Source organism: Lepidochelys kempii, chromosome 11, assembly GCF_965140265.1.
Source record: "Lepidochelys kempii isolate rLepKem1 chromosome 11, rLepKem1.hap2, whole genome shotgun sequence".
Taxonomy (NCBI): Eukaryota; Metazoa; Chordata; order Testudines; family Cheloniidae; genus Lepidochelys; species Lepidochelys kempii.
Genome location: NC_133266.1, coordinates 78,406,456 through 78,419,224, shown reverse-complemented (window position 1 = coordinate 78,419,224; position 12,769 = coordinate 78,406,456). Strand labels below are relative to the sequence as shown.

The 12,769-nt window shown below is 44.6% G+C and overlaps 1 protein-coding gene across 17 annotated transcripts in view; it reads left to right on the top strand.

Annotated features, from left to right (window-relative positions):
• The window catches only part of DIP2A (disco interacting protein 2 homolog A), a 248,545-nt gene that overhangs the window by 185,381 nt on the left and 50,395 nt on the right, over window positions 1-12,769 (top strand). For all 17 annotated transcript variants that reach the window (XR_012154401.1, XR_012154402.1, XM_073306935.1 and 14 more), the window contains 3 exons: window positions 1,019-1,138; window positions 2,555-2,669; window positions 6,842-6,981. Coding sequence is in view for 15 of the 17 variants with exons in the window: in XM_073306935.1 (XP_073163036.1) it covers window positions 1,019-1,138; window positions 2,555-2,669; window positions 6,842-6,981 (375 nt within the window). In the remaining 2 variants the exon portion in view is untranslated. The remainder of the gene's footprint in view (window positions 1-1,018; window positions 1,139-2,554; window positions 2,670-6,841; window positions 6,982-12,769) is intronic.

The following is a 12,769-nucleotide window of genomic DNA, read 5'->3' as shown; positions in this document are numbered from 1 at the left end:
AGTACAAAGATACCGTCCTGCTCAATTTTCTACCTTTCATAGACCATCTGAACCACCAGCTGAGAGGCTGAGCTTTTCTAAAAAGGAAATCATTACCTCAGCTGCTTCATTCCTACCATCAACATCTTCCAAATGCCAGTTTTGACGTTTGGTCAAGAGTCTGAACCACTGAATAGTCAGGATTTCTTGACTGCACCATTCCATCCCTTTTCTCAGTTTGGACACTCTCCCTCTATACCAACATGTGTGGCAGCCTATAACATCAGACAATGGAGGCCATTACTTCTGGTTATACGATCCAGTTTACCTCCAGTCGGTCTCCCCTTCCCCATCCCTCTTTAGAGACCCCTCTCTCAATCAGTTGCTGAGACAGGAGATCACCTTGCTCCTAAGTCTAGGGGCCATAGAACCAGGTCCACTTCAACACTATTCAAGGAGTTTTCTGCTACCCAAGAAAAACAAAGGTTGGAGGCCAATACTAGATCTCAGACAATTGAACAAGTAAGTCAGACATCTGAAATTCAGAACAGAGTCCCTAGCAGCTATAATTTCCTCTGTGGAGTCTGGGGACTGGTTGGTGACTCTCAACCTCAAAGGTGCGTACTTCCACGTAACAATTCATCCCTCTTTCAAAAAAATTCTTCATTTTTCCACTTGAGCACGATCCCTTCCAGTACAGTAGGCTTTGGCTTTCTTCTGTCCCATGGGTTTTTCTCAAACATCCTGGTGTTTGCAGCTGCCTACCTCCATTGTCTAGGAATAACAGGTTTTCCCTACCTCAATAACTGGCTCCTCAAAAGATGGTCTGATCAGGAAGTGCTGTTGGCAGTTCAACCAACTTCACTTTTTCACAGTTTAGTTACACAGCAAATACTTTTTAACAGAAGTATTTCTGGATGCATGATGGGCAAGGCTTAGCTCCCTCCTGACAGGACATGTGATATGCCCAGTGTGTTCGCCACATACGTGGCCTATTTAAAATCATTACTTTGGTTTTAATATTTTTTTTTACTTTCAGCCCGTGTAGCAGTAGTAAAATCACGTGATATGCACTGGTCGCTTTTGGCTCAGCGGGATCAAAGAGATGTCAACCTCAGCTCTTTACGAATGCTAATAGTGGCAGATGGAGCTAATCCATGTAAGCGTGGGGATAATATTTTACATTTCTACAGTGTCTTTCAACCCCGGGTGTATGGAAGCATATTGCAAGTTATTTATAGTGCCTGTCACATTGACAGTGAGCAAACCTTAGTGACGGAGCTCAGCAGCCAGGAGAACAGCTGATCGACAGCAAAACAGAGTAGGGTGGGACAGTTCTTGACCAAGGATATTAGGGCAAAAGTCTGCTCTCATAAAGAGTTCCAAGAGATCTCGAACAGCTACAAAGAGCCTCCAGGAATGCAATCGCTGAAAGAACTCACAGAAATGACATGCTGTATGGAAGTCCATTTATTTACCGTGGAAGGAGGAAAGGCTGAACTGATCTTGTGAGGATTAAATGTGTAGTTCCAAAGAGTTTAGATATTTGAGACCAGATGCTTAGGGCATTAGGCCATTTACTCTGTAATAAAATGTTGAACATTGTACCCACAGAACTACCTACAATACTGTTACCACCATCCATTAATACTCAAACAATCACACACGACTTGGTAGTGCATTTCTCAGTGATTGAAGCATGATGGTAGTATAAGGCCCAGGAGCAATACAGAATGACTTGAACCGTCTTAGAAATTAACTCTGAAGTGTGCTGGCTGGAAAATTTTCCCCGCTACAATAAAATGGAATTTAAAATAATAAAGCTCAGGGCCCACGTGTCATTTTTTCACATGGGTCTGACATAGAGTTCTGAACACAAATGGAGCTTTTCAAAGTCATGTAATGATTTTTAGAAGATGTGTATGCATCCTGGTCCCATGATACCTGCAGGAAACTTTATATGAGACAATTTTCAGAATTTTAATGACTGATCATTTATACCTTTACAAGATCCCTTGCAGAATTCCATGATTTTTAACTTTGCCTTTGCAGGGAGAGTTTCTCCACTGATTTCACTTTGTGAATTAGTAATCATTAAGGACCATATTTTAAAGGAATTGAGCAATGCAACACCTAACTGATTTAGGAGTCTAAATCTCATTTTCAAAAGGGCTTTAGGCACTTAGGAGCCAAAATTCCATCAACAGTCGATAGGTTTTAGGGTCCTAAGTGCCTAAAGCCCTTTTGAAAATGGGAAGTAGACTCTTAAATCAGTTAGGCGTTGCACTGCTGAGTGCAGCAATGACTGACTACCTGTGAATATCTGGGCCTGACTGTTAGAATTTTGTGCAGCTCTGTTGCTTAAACACTAATGGGGTATGCTGTTCTTTAAAGAATAATCTGTCAAAAGTATGACTTGATGATGTGGTGTGAGGACATTTGCATATTCTACAGCTAAATCACAGGTAAAAATAAATATGGAAATTCTATTAGGGCAAAATGGATTTTTTTCAGCATTATCTCTCCTTGCAAAAATCATGCATGCTTTTCCCTTTTTGTGATTTATTGTATTTAGGGTCAATATCTTCCTGTGATGCATTCCTCAACGTATTTCAGTCCAGAGGTTTGAGACCAGAAGTTATCTGTCCCTGTGCCAGTTCTTCAGAGGCATTAACTGTTGCTATTCGCAGGTATTATATTTAGTGAGAATTTAACTAAATACATTTCTAACCTAGGCAAAATGTATGCTTTTCAAGTAGTGTCCCCATTGGAACTCCACTTCAAGTGCTCATGCCCTTGCTCAGAGATTTTTCAGTTAGCAGTGTCTGTTCGACCCACACATGTGTCCTGTGCCTCCTAGTGCCAGATACCGAGGCCTTATGGGGCTGTGGTGCAAACAGCTCTCAGTTCCTTCTCAACTGCCTCAGTTTGAGATGGAACGCTAGCGTGTCCGCCTGAACATGCCTCAGCTTTTTGGGTATTTTGACAGTGGTTTAAATAGTTTCTGTAGTTAGTTATAGTTAGATAAGTAGTGAGGGGATTGTTTGATTCCTCTCTTTTCCCCTTGGGGAGACTTATTTTTTTCCTGGCAGGGCATGCTTGGCTTGTCAGGTTTCAGACGTTGCCTCTCCTGCCAAGAGGCTATCCCTGTAAACGATGGCTGCTCTGACTGTGTCCATTGCTTGGGGGAGTTACACGTCTCCCAGAAGTGCAACTTTTGCCTAGCCCTCAAGTCCCGGGGAAAGGTAAACGGAGATTAAACTCAGACTGCTAATCATAGACCAACTTCTGAGTCAGGTCAGGAGACTCCCCCCAGTACGTCTGTCTCGGGGCAGATCCATGGTTCCATCAGCACAGGCTTCCCCTAAGAAAGGGAAAACTTTGGACATCTCAGGGAAGGATTCTCAAAAGAGGAACATGGACTCTCAACTTAAGATGCCATCTTCAAAAAAGACAAGGACGTGGCAAGATCTACAGTCTCCAAAGCCTTGACCTTTCGTTTCAGTACCATTGAGTCAAAGGACTCCTCCTCTGGTACCAGTGGGGCTGTAAAATCCCGGAGCATGAATGAGACACGTGGGTCTGGTAGGACCTCAGTACCTTCTAGCAGCAAAGAGGTCAAGTATAGACACTTGGGACTGGCACCGTCGAGTTCAGTGCACCCGTCGGTACCCATGCATGCGGTGTCCTTGGCACCAAGCAAGCAATGGCACCAGACACCATCAGTGTCTATTTCAGTACACCGACCAGCAGTGGCTGTTGGCTTTGGTGACTGTGGCATTGCCTACTGCATCAGTACCAGTCCCCTATTCAGTACCACAGGAGTTCAGATATGCTAAGTATTTCTCTATAACAGATGACTGAGAGTCCCTGCTCCTCATGGGTACAGAGCGTCTCTCTGTATTGAGGCCCCAATCTCTGGACTACCACTATCTGGTACCACAGTACTTTACCATTTTCTCCAGGTGCTCCTCCTTTTATTTCTGAGGGCATTCTGCGCCAAAAAATTAAAAATTCTGTGCACAATATTTTTAAATTCTGCAAAATTCTGAAAGTTTTATTGGTCAATAAATAAATGCAGAGGCTCCAGCATGGCAGTGGGGAGCACATACCACTTGCTACATGAAGGTGGGAGATCACCCTGCAGCCTCCCCAGTGTTCCCACCCCCTACCCCGGGGACACGGACTCAGCGGTGAAGCTGCACCAGACCCTGACACAGCACAAGGCCTGGGCCTACCCCAGAAACACTCTGGGGCCCTGCCCCTCTGCACCAGGTGTATGGCAGGCAGGCTCAACCAGGCAGAAAGGGGAGGGGATCAGTGTGGGGGGATCCAGGTGTGAAGTGAGAGGATTCTGTGTGGGACAATCTGGGTGCAGGCAACTCAGTGGAGAGTCGAGGTGTGGGGGGATCTGGATGCACAGAGGCTCATTTGGGGGTGCGTTTCCAGGTGCAGGGCAATGGGACTCTTCAGGAGATTCCAGGTGAAAGTGGTTGGGGCTCAGCGGAGGGGTCTGGGTGTGGGGGTCTCAGCAGGAGGACTGGGGGAGTGGGGCTTGGTGCTGTGGGGGTCTGGATGCAGCTAGTTGAGTGATGCGTAACTGCTCTTGCAGCTTCTCTTTGCTTCCCTGTCAGAAAGTCATTTGTCTGCAGTGAAGCAAAGAAATCTGCAGGGGACATAAATTCTGCACATGCGCAGTGGCACACAGTTCCCCCAGGAGTATCCTTTGGATGAGATGGAGGTGGATGAAAGAGACTTCCAGTTGGTCTCCTTTATTTCTATTTTGCTTTCTCCAACATATCCTTTCAGAAACCCACTCTCTGAAATCAGGGAAAATCAGAATCATTATTAAGAGTGGTGGAATCAACCCTACATGCCACCCTCTCTCCAGTATTCCCCCCCCCCCCCCATGGCCATACTGGGACCCCTGGGCTGCCTATCGACAACAATTTGCCAGACCACCAATACCATATTATCTGGAGGCTAGAGTTGTCCGGCCTTCTCGTTCCCGCAGCGCCCCCACAGGCAGAGGTGTTTGAGGAGCAGGAGGCCAGGGAGGATAAGGAGGCCAGCTCTCAAGCACCTATTTCATCCTCATTTCTGGCTGAAGCTCTCTTCCATCTTCCATGGCTGGTGATTTTCAGCAATTTCGAGACCTCATAAAGAGGGTAGCTGACGCTCTTCGGATTCCACATGAAGGAGTCCAGGACTCACAACACAAACTGTTGGATATCCTGCAGTCAGCAACACCCGCCAGGGTGCTGTTGCCCATTAACGAGACACTACTAGATCAAGCTACGCCAGTGTGGCAGACACCTGCCTCTATTCCGCCCACGTGTGAACAGGCAGGTAACACAGCACAAGGAACCATAGGGTACATGCGCAGGCCAAACGGACAATCAGAGTACAACTTCCAGTTACCCAAAAGACAAAAATTAAAGAGGCTCATCTGAGGCTTGCTCAGTGTCTCATTTTAAAGATCACCTTTGAAACTGGCCTTGTGCCCTTTTCCCCTACTTTACGATGAATACAGATGATCTGACTGAGGATTTTTTGTTTTTGCATCTGCTTCAGAAATGTCAGTCGTATCCAGTCTGATCTTCCCTGGTTTTGTAGGAGATCTCAAGGATGTTGAGTGTGAGCTCTGTAATAACATTAACTGAAGGAATGAGGGTATTGAGTCTTTGGCTAAACGGCTTCCTCTCTCTAAAATGTTAACATTTGTTTAACATAAGTGAGTAATTTTAAAAAAAAAAAGTTTTAACCATCTAAAAAATACCACTGGGAATCCAAAGGGCTCTGAGGAGCACTCTTAGGGAAGGGAAAAAAACTATTTTGTAGTCAGTGAAAATTGATGTGATTATTCAGCAGGGTCACAGATAGGAATGTTTTTGAGTAATTTGTTGTCAAAATACACACTTTTCAAGAAAACAATCTATTTCAATTAAGTTTTAGTTGGGAAGGTTTCTGAGGTTAAGGGTTCAGTCTCCAGTGAGTGAGGGAAACCCCTGAATTGAAAACTTAACTTTCTTGATCTGGAAAACAGATGTTTCGATACTGTTCCATTTTGCAAATACGTTCAAAAGGTTTTGGGTTTGTTCCAATATGGAATAAGAACAGATTTCAGAACCTCACAATTTGTCTCAAAATGCAATTGGCAGTCTCCACTGAGCTGTGCTCAGAGTATACACACAACTGAATGCATTCCTCCAAAAGTCAAGACTGGTTTTAGTTTATCGTTACAGTGGTGGGAGATTGCCCATTTGGTTAGAGAACTAATGGTTCTACATCCTCATCTCTCCACGATGACAGGACCCATGCTAAAGAATTACACCAGCATTTAAATAGGAACACACATTACAGGGTGCAAACACTTAGACAAATAAGTAGAGAGAGAAGATCACAGGGCTTCCTTCCATATTAAAATGTTACTACCACCACCACCACATGGATCCTACATAGCTCGTTTCATCTGTAGATCTCATTGCACTTTACAAAGAGAGAACAATATAATTATCCCCGTTTTACAGATGGGGAAACTGAGGCACAGGGATGAAGCAACTTGCCCAAGGTCACCCAGCAGAATCAGGAACCGAGCCCAGGTCTCCTGAGTCCCGGTCAAGTGCTGTATCCACTAGACCACACTACTAAAAGGTTTTTGGTCTGTGGTAGATGAAGTACTGTAAATAATATCAGTTAGAGCCCAGCTTTAGTTGGTCTCCTTACTGATACGGCTTCCATGGTTAAACTTGCCATGCACTTTCATCCCTGACAGAACTGCACAGAGCTTCTTTGTTGAATGTGTTGCCATTGGGGTATTCCCAGTGTCATTGCTGTTTTGATATTTTACTTTGTTTTTCAGACCTCCAGATTTGGGTGGGCCACCCCCTGGGAAAGCAGTGTTGTCTATGAATTGTTTGAGTTACAGCGTGATTAGAGTGGATACAGAAGAAAAATTGTCAGTACTCACTGTACAGGATGTTGGTCAGGTTATGCCTGGAGGTAGGATGAGTATACTTCATGTATATTTAATAGAAGTCCACTGAATTTCTGATGTTGTTGTGGTGTATTTTGGTTTGATCAAATAAGTAGCACTCTGTCCTGGATGAAAGTGGCCTTACAGCTGTACGGCCTGCTGCCTTAGCGTGTGTGCTTTAATTCTTGAAAGTATTTTTTAAGAGCAGTCTGAAAGTATCAAATATTAAAAATCTGAGTATATGAGGGAACTATTTTAATCTGATTTTTAGTTTGGAATGAGAGGAGGTGTTGCTTTTGATTCATTCATCCACTGGACCACATTATTGGTAGAATTAAGGTGTAACAAACTACTGTGTGTTTCTTAAGTGGAGCTACTTAATTGTTGAATGGCATAACAAAAATATAATAAAGGGGAAAATTAAGATATGCTGTATATTCTAGCTGCTGTTTTGTCTTATCCCACCAGTTCTTTCTTCTGCCAATTGATAATGATATTACTGTTCCTCTCGTACGGTCCTTCTTTTGGCAGTTGTTTTAAAGCATATTTGCAAGTAGCTAAAATTATTTGTGGCTTAAGCAAAAGTTTGACTAGATTAATGAATGGACTGTTTAAAAACCTCAGTCATGGACATTCATCATGTCCAACAAACCTTCAGTGTCTGGGGAAAATAGCTCTGTACTTCGCTTCAAATCATTTGGAAGACTAGAGTGCCCTGACTGCTTGTAATGACAGGAACATGTAGTCTAAGAGTGGAATTTGCTGAGACAATTCAAGCTCTGCAGTCCAGTCTCCTGAATGGGTAAATCTCTCTTATCTTGTTGGCAGGTAAACCATTGAACAGGTTGTTTTAAACTTCTCCTAAGCTCTCAGTCCTTTTGAGAACTGAGACGTTTGATTCTCAGAAAGTATAGTTTTTTTTTCAATTTTCTTTAAAAATGAGCTCTTTGAGCAAGTCACTGATACTTTCTGTCTTTGACAATATTCCTGCATAAAAGGGAAAATAAGAGGGTATTTGAGCGATATGGTCTTTGAGTTCCTCACAGTACTGAGTTCTGCCTTGCCTGATCTAGTTAAATATAGCATGCAGGTGTGACTATCTGCAGAATCCAAAGGAAAAATCTGTTTCAGAAGAGGAAGAAAATAGCCTCCTAAGTTTGACAGATCCAGGCTCTAGCATCATGAAAACGTGAGGCTGGAAGGGACCTCCAGAGTCACCGAGTCCACCCTCTACACTGCAACAGGACCAAGTGAACCTAGACCATCGCTGGCAGGTGTTTGTGTAATCTTATACATTTCCAGTGATGGGGATTCCAGAACCTTCCTTGGAAGCCTCTTCCAGATCTTAACTAACCTTATCGTTAGAAAGTTTTTTCCTAGTATCTAACCTAGATCTCCCTTGGTGCAGGTTAAGCTGGTGACTTCTTGTCCTGCTATCAGTGGGCATGGAAAACTGATCCCCGTCCTCTGTATAACAGGCCTCAATGTACTGGAAGAGGCTCATCATCCCCTCCTCAGTCGTCTCTTCTCAAGACTGAACATACCTCGCTTTTAACTTCTTCTCGTAGGTCGGGATTTCTAATCCTTTGATTGTTTTTGTTGTTCTCCTCTGGACTCTCTCCCATTGGTCCACATCTCTGTTAAAGTTTGGCAGCCTGAACGGGGCACAGTATTCCACCTGAGGCCTCACTAGTGCCAAAGAAAGCAGGACAATTACCTTTTATCTTACGTACGACACTCCGTTTAACACACCCCAGAATTATATTGGCCTTTTTTTGCAACTGCATCATATTGACTCATTCAATTTATGATCCACTGTACCCCCCAGATCCTGTTCAGCAGTACGAGCACCTGGCCAGTTACTCCCCATTTTGTACTTGTCCATTTGCTTTTTCCTTTCCTTTGCACTTGTCCTTATTGGATTTCATCTTGTTGGATTTCAGACCAATTGTCCAGTTTGTCAAGGGTATTCTGAATTCTAACCCTGTCCTCCAGAGGGCTAGCAACCCCTTCTAGCTTGGTGTTATCTGCAGATTTTATAAGCATACTCTCCACTCCCGTTACCCAAGTCATTAATGAAAATACCGAATTGTATGAAGAGAAGGGGGCCTCTGTCCTTTCCTTCAGAGTTCTGTGTGGCATCCAATATCCATAACAAATTTCACATCAGACAAGGGCTAAACTGACTGTTCCATTTATTCCATATGTCAAATAGAATCATAGCAGAATCTTAGAAAATTAGGGTTGGAAGAGACCTCAGGAGGTCATCTAGTCCAACACCCTGCTCAAAGAAGGACCAACCCCAACTAAATCATCCCAGCCAGGGCTTTGTCAAGCCAGGCCTTAAAAACCTTTAAGGATGGAGATTCCACCGCCTCCCTAGGGAACCCATTCCAGTGTTTCACCACCCTCCTAGTGAAATAGTTTTTTCTAATATCCAGCCTAGACCTCCCCCACTGCAACTTGAGAGCATTGCTTCTTGTTCTGTCACCTGCCACCACTGAGAACAGCCGACCTCCATCCTCTTTGGAACCCCCCTCACTCTTCAGGTAGTTAAAAGCTGCTGTCAAATCCCCCCTCACTCTTCTCTTCTGCAGACCAAATAAGCCCAGTTCCCTCAGCCTCTCCTCGTAAGTCATGTGCCCCAGCCCGCTAATCATTTTCCTTGCCCTCCACTGCACTCTCTCCAATTTGTCCACATCCTTTCTGGAGTGGGGGCCCCAAAACTGAACACAGTACTCCAGATGTGGCCTCACCAGTGCCGAATAGAGGGGAATAATCACTTCCCTCAGTCTGCTGGCAATGCTCCTACTAATACAGCCCAATATGCCATTAGCATTCTTGGCAACAAGGGCACACTGTTGACTCTGATCCAGCTTCCCATCCACTGTAATCCCCAGGTCCTTTTCTGCAGAACTGCTGCTTAGCCAGTTGGTGCCCAGCCTGTAGCGGTGCATGGGATTCTTCCATCCTAAATGCAGGACTCTGCACTTGTCCTTGTTGAACCTCATCAGATTTCTTTTGGCCCAATCCTCCAATTTGTCTAGATCACTCTGGACCCTATCCCTACCCTCCAGCATATCTACCTCTCCCCGCAGCTTAGTGTCATCCACGAACTTGCTGAAGGTGCAATCCATCCCATCATCCAGATCATTAATAGCAAGTCTGGATGTTTAAGAATCATAGGGCTGGGTTGAATGGATATATATGAAGTCTCAGCCAAGTTCCAGTCAAAAACTAATTTTGTCTTATCACTCCAACATGAGAAATTACTCTGTTCAGTCTTAATGGTAAAATGTCCTAATTTAGAAGGGATCTGGGCCTATTACTGATGCATTATTCTGTCTTGTCAGACTGTGGTATTGGAGATTAATTTATTTGAGCAACTCCTATATTCCCATTGACTCAAGTATAGACAATGTCATAGAAGGACGAGACCTATTTCAGCATACAGCTATTTAATAGCATTTGAATAGCTGCATCAGAAAATAATGTATCTTATTTGTCTGTGCAAAGAGTTTACTTTTCAGGTGCTTTGTGTATTGAACAAACAAATGCAAAAGGTTATTGGATTATTCTCTGATAGTGATTATCCTATGTTAGAGCTTTAGGGGAGGTTGGTTTTATGAGCTTTTTGAAGTTAATTGAATTTGATATCTACATATTTAATTGTCCCATCTTGCCATCTGTCACTGTCATTTTGTCCTCAAATGACCTATGCTGGCTACTGTATTGTACTAATTTGTGAGTATCACTATCTTCTGCTGGTTAGAATCAGACCTGCTCATTTGTGTTTGGTCTTGCTTTTTGGTAGAGGTTGTGGTGACTGTATGTGAGCCTTAATGTTACTGCCAGTAGCATTGTCGTCTCGCTCCACAGAGAGAGACAAGGTTATTGGAAGGTAATCAAGGCTACTACTCACGTCACGCATGCAGGTTAGCTGATGACTGTGGCACCTGTGTGTGACCGTAGGTCATTGCACTGTGTATCTAATTCTCACCTGCATCGCCGTTAAGGAAAGTACTGTAGATAGCTTTTGAATTAATTGAAGAATCTTTTTTGCGGCCACAGGAAAGGACTAATTCTCCGTTGGCATGCCTGCTTAACAGCCTTATATTTGGAACTCATTAGGATTATGAATCTGAAAATGGGTTTATGCGTAGCTGAGCCTGAAGCTAATGATTCGTACGTCTGTGTAACTTAAAAAGTTCCAATTTCTAGTCCACGCCCGCAGGGCTAGGGAAGAGAGGTGTACATCCTGCCTAGCAACTGGTGAGCTCTCACTAGAGCAGTTTAAACTTTTTGTCCTGTGTCAAAGCTTTGGTTGCGGTGTTACCTTATTGGGGTTGCCAGATGCTATCATGTAAACAGATCCAAAGTTCCACTTTATTGATAATGATGATCATTCTGGTGGACAATTTAAAATTAGGATGGAGACCAGTGGGTAACTGACACATTCGTCTTTCACACGCTCAGTTTCATTAGGGTGAATTAAGGGTCTCCTGGTTCAGACACAGGCTGGAAAGGACAGAAAGGTCCTCTGAAGGCTGACATTTCCTTAGCTGCCACCAAAGATTTTAGTCTCTGTCTGCACCAGGCCAGGCTTGGGGGCTGAGTTATACAAATTCAGTGAGGGAGGGAATATTCCTGTTTCTATTCAGTGACCTCTCTCAGCACTTACTGGACAGTGGTAGAAGCAAGTGCTGCCTATAAGCCCCTAAAGGCTTCAGTTCAAAGACTGACTTGGAAAATTGTGGCAGATGGTGAGAGAAGCTGTGCGCAGGCTTACCTGCCCGAGCTAGCTTGAATGCAGCTAGTGTGATTAATGAAGGCAGCGCTGTGTGGGTGTCAGCATGGGGAGGGCGAGCACAATGCAGACCGTGGGTCCATACCTGGCTCGCTAGCCCATGCTGTGCTGTCTTCACTGCTGCTGTTAGCTGTGCTAGACCATTCACAGCTCTTGCTGCATGGACATACCAATCATTTGTCCTGGCTCTTTCCACGTCGCTTCCCATCTACACAGCAGCCTGCGCTGGGGCCAAGAAGGTCCAGAGCCCGTGTGTCCCTAAGAAACACTGTCAGAAGCTCCAAGGATTTCACAGGGCGCTCTGAGCGAGATGTAATGGGGCAGGATGGGGGCTTGGATTAAGGGATTGGCTTCTCATTTCAAATTTTCAGAAGCCCAGAAAAGAATCCACACACCCAGATGGGTGCTGCTGGCCAGCTCCTGGCCTGAGCCTGGTTAACACTCCCATCAGGGCCACACACTAGCTCAGACAGATGCAGCTTGAAGCACCTTTCACACACTGATTACAGAGATTCCAGAGCAATGGAGAACTGGAGCCTGCGCAAGTGGAGAAAAGGGCACAGCAAACCTGTGCTGTTGAGGGGGCTGGGCTCAGCTCAGCCTGGGGACTGGAGGGATGCCCAAGGGAGAAAGGGCCCTGCAAGGAATGACACTTCCTCCTGGAGCCTGCAGCAGCCAACACTAACAGTGCTTCCTGCCTTGGGAGGCGGGAGGGAGGGAAGAACAGAAGTCCCTTGCAGGGGTGCTAGCCCTGTGGAGGAAGGGTCCTCAGTCACTAATTCCCGCTGCAGGGGGCGGGTGAACTGCAGAGGGCATGTGGGGACAGGGAAAAGGAGGCTCTGTAGCAGTAACAGGTGCAAGCACACGGAGTTAAAAAAAAAAAAAAAAAAGCAATTTCAATTTACTTACCCCAATATCACTTCTGGTTACGAACATCCAGCTTTGGAAACCAACAAGCTGGCAGAAGGATATAGAAAGGATGGTTCTAGACTATTCTCAGCAGTAGA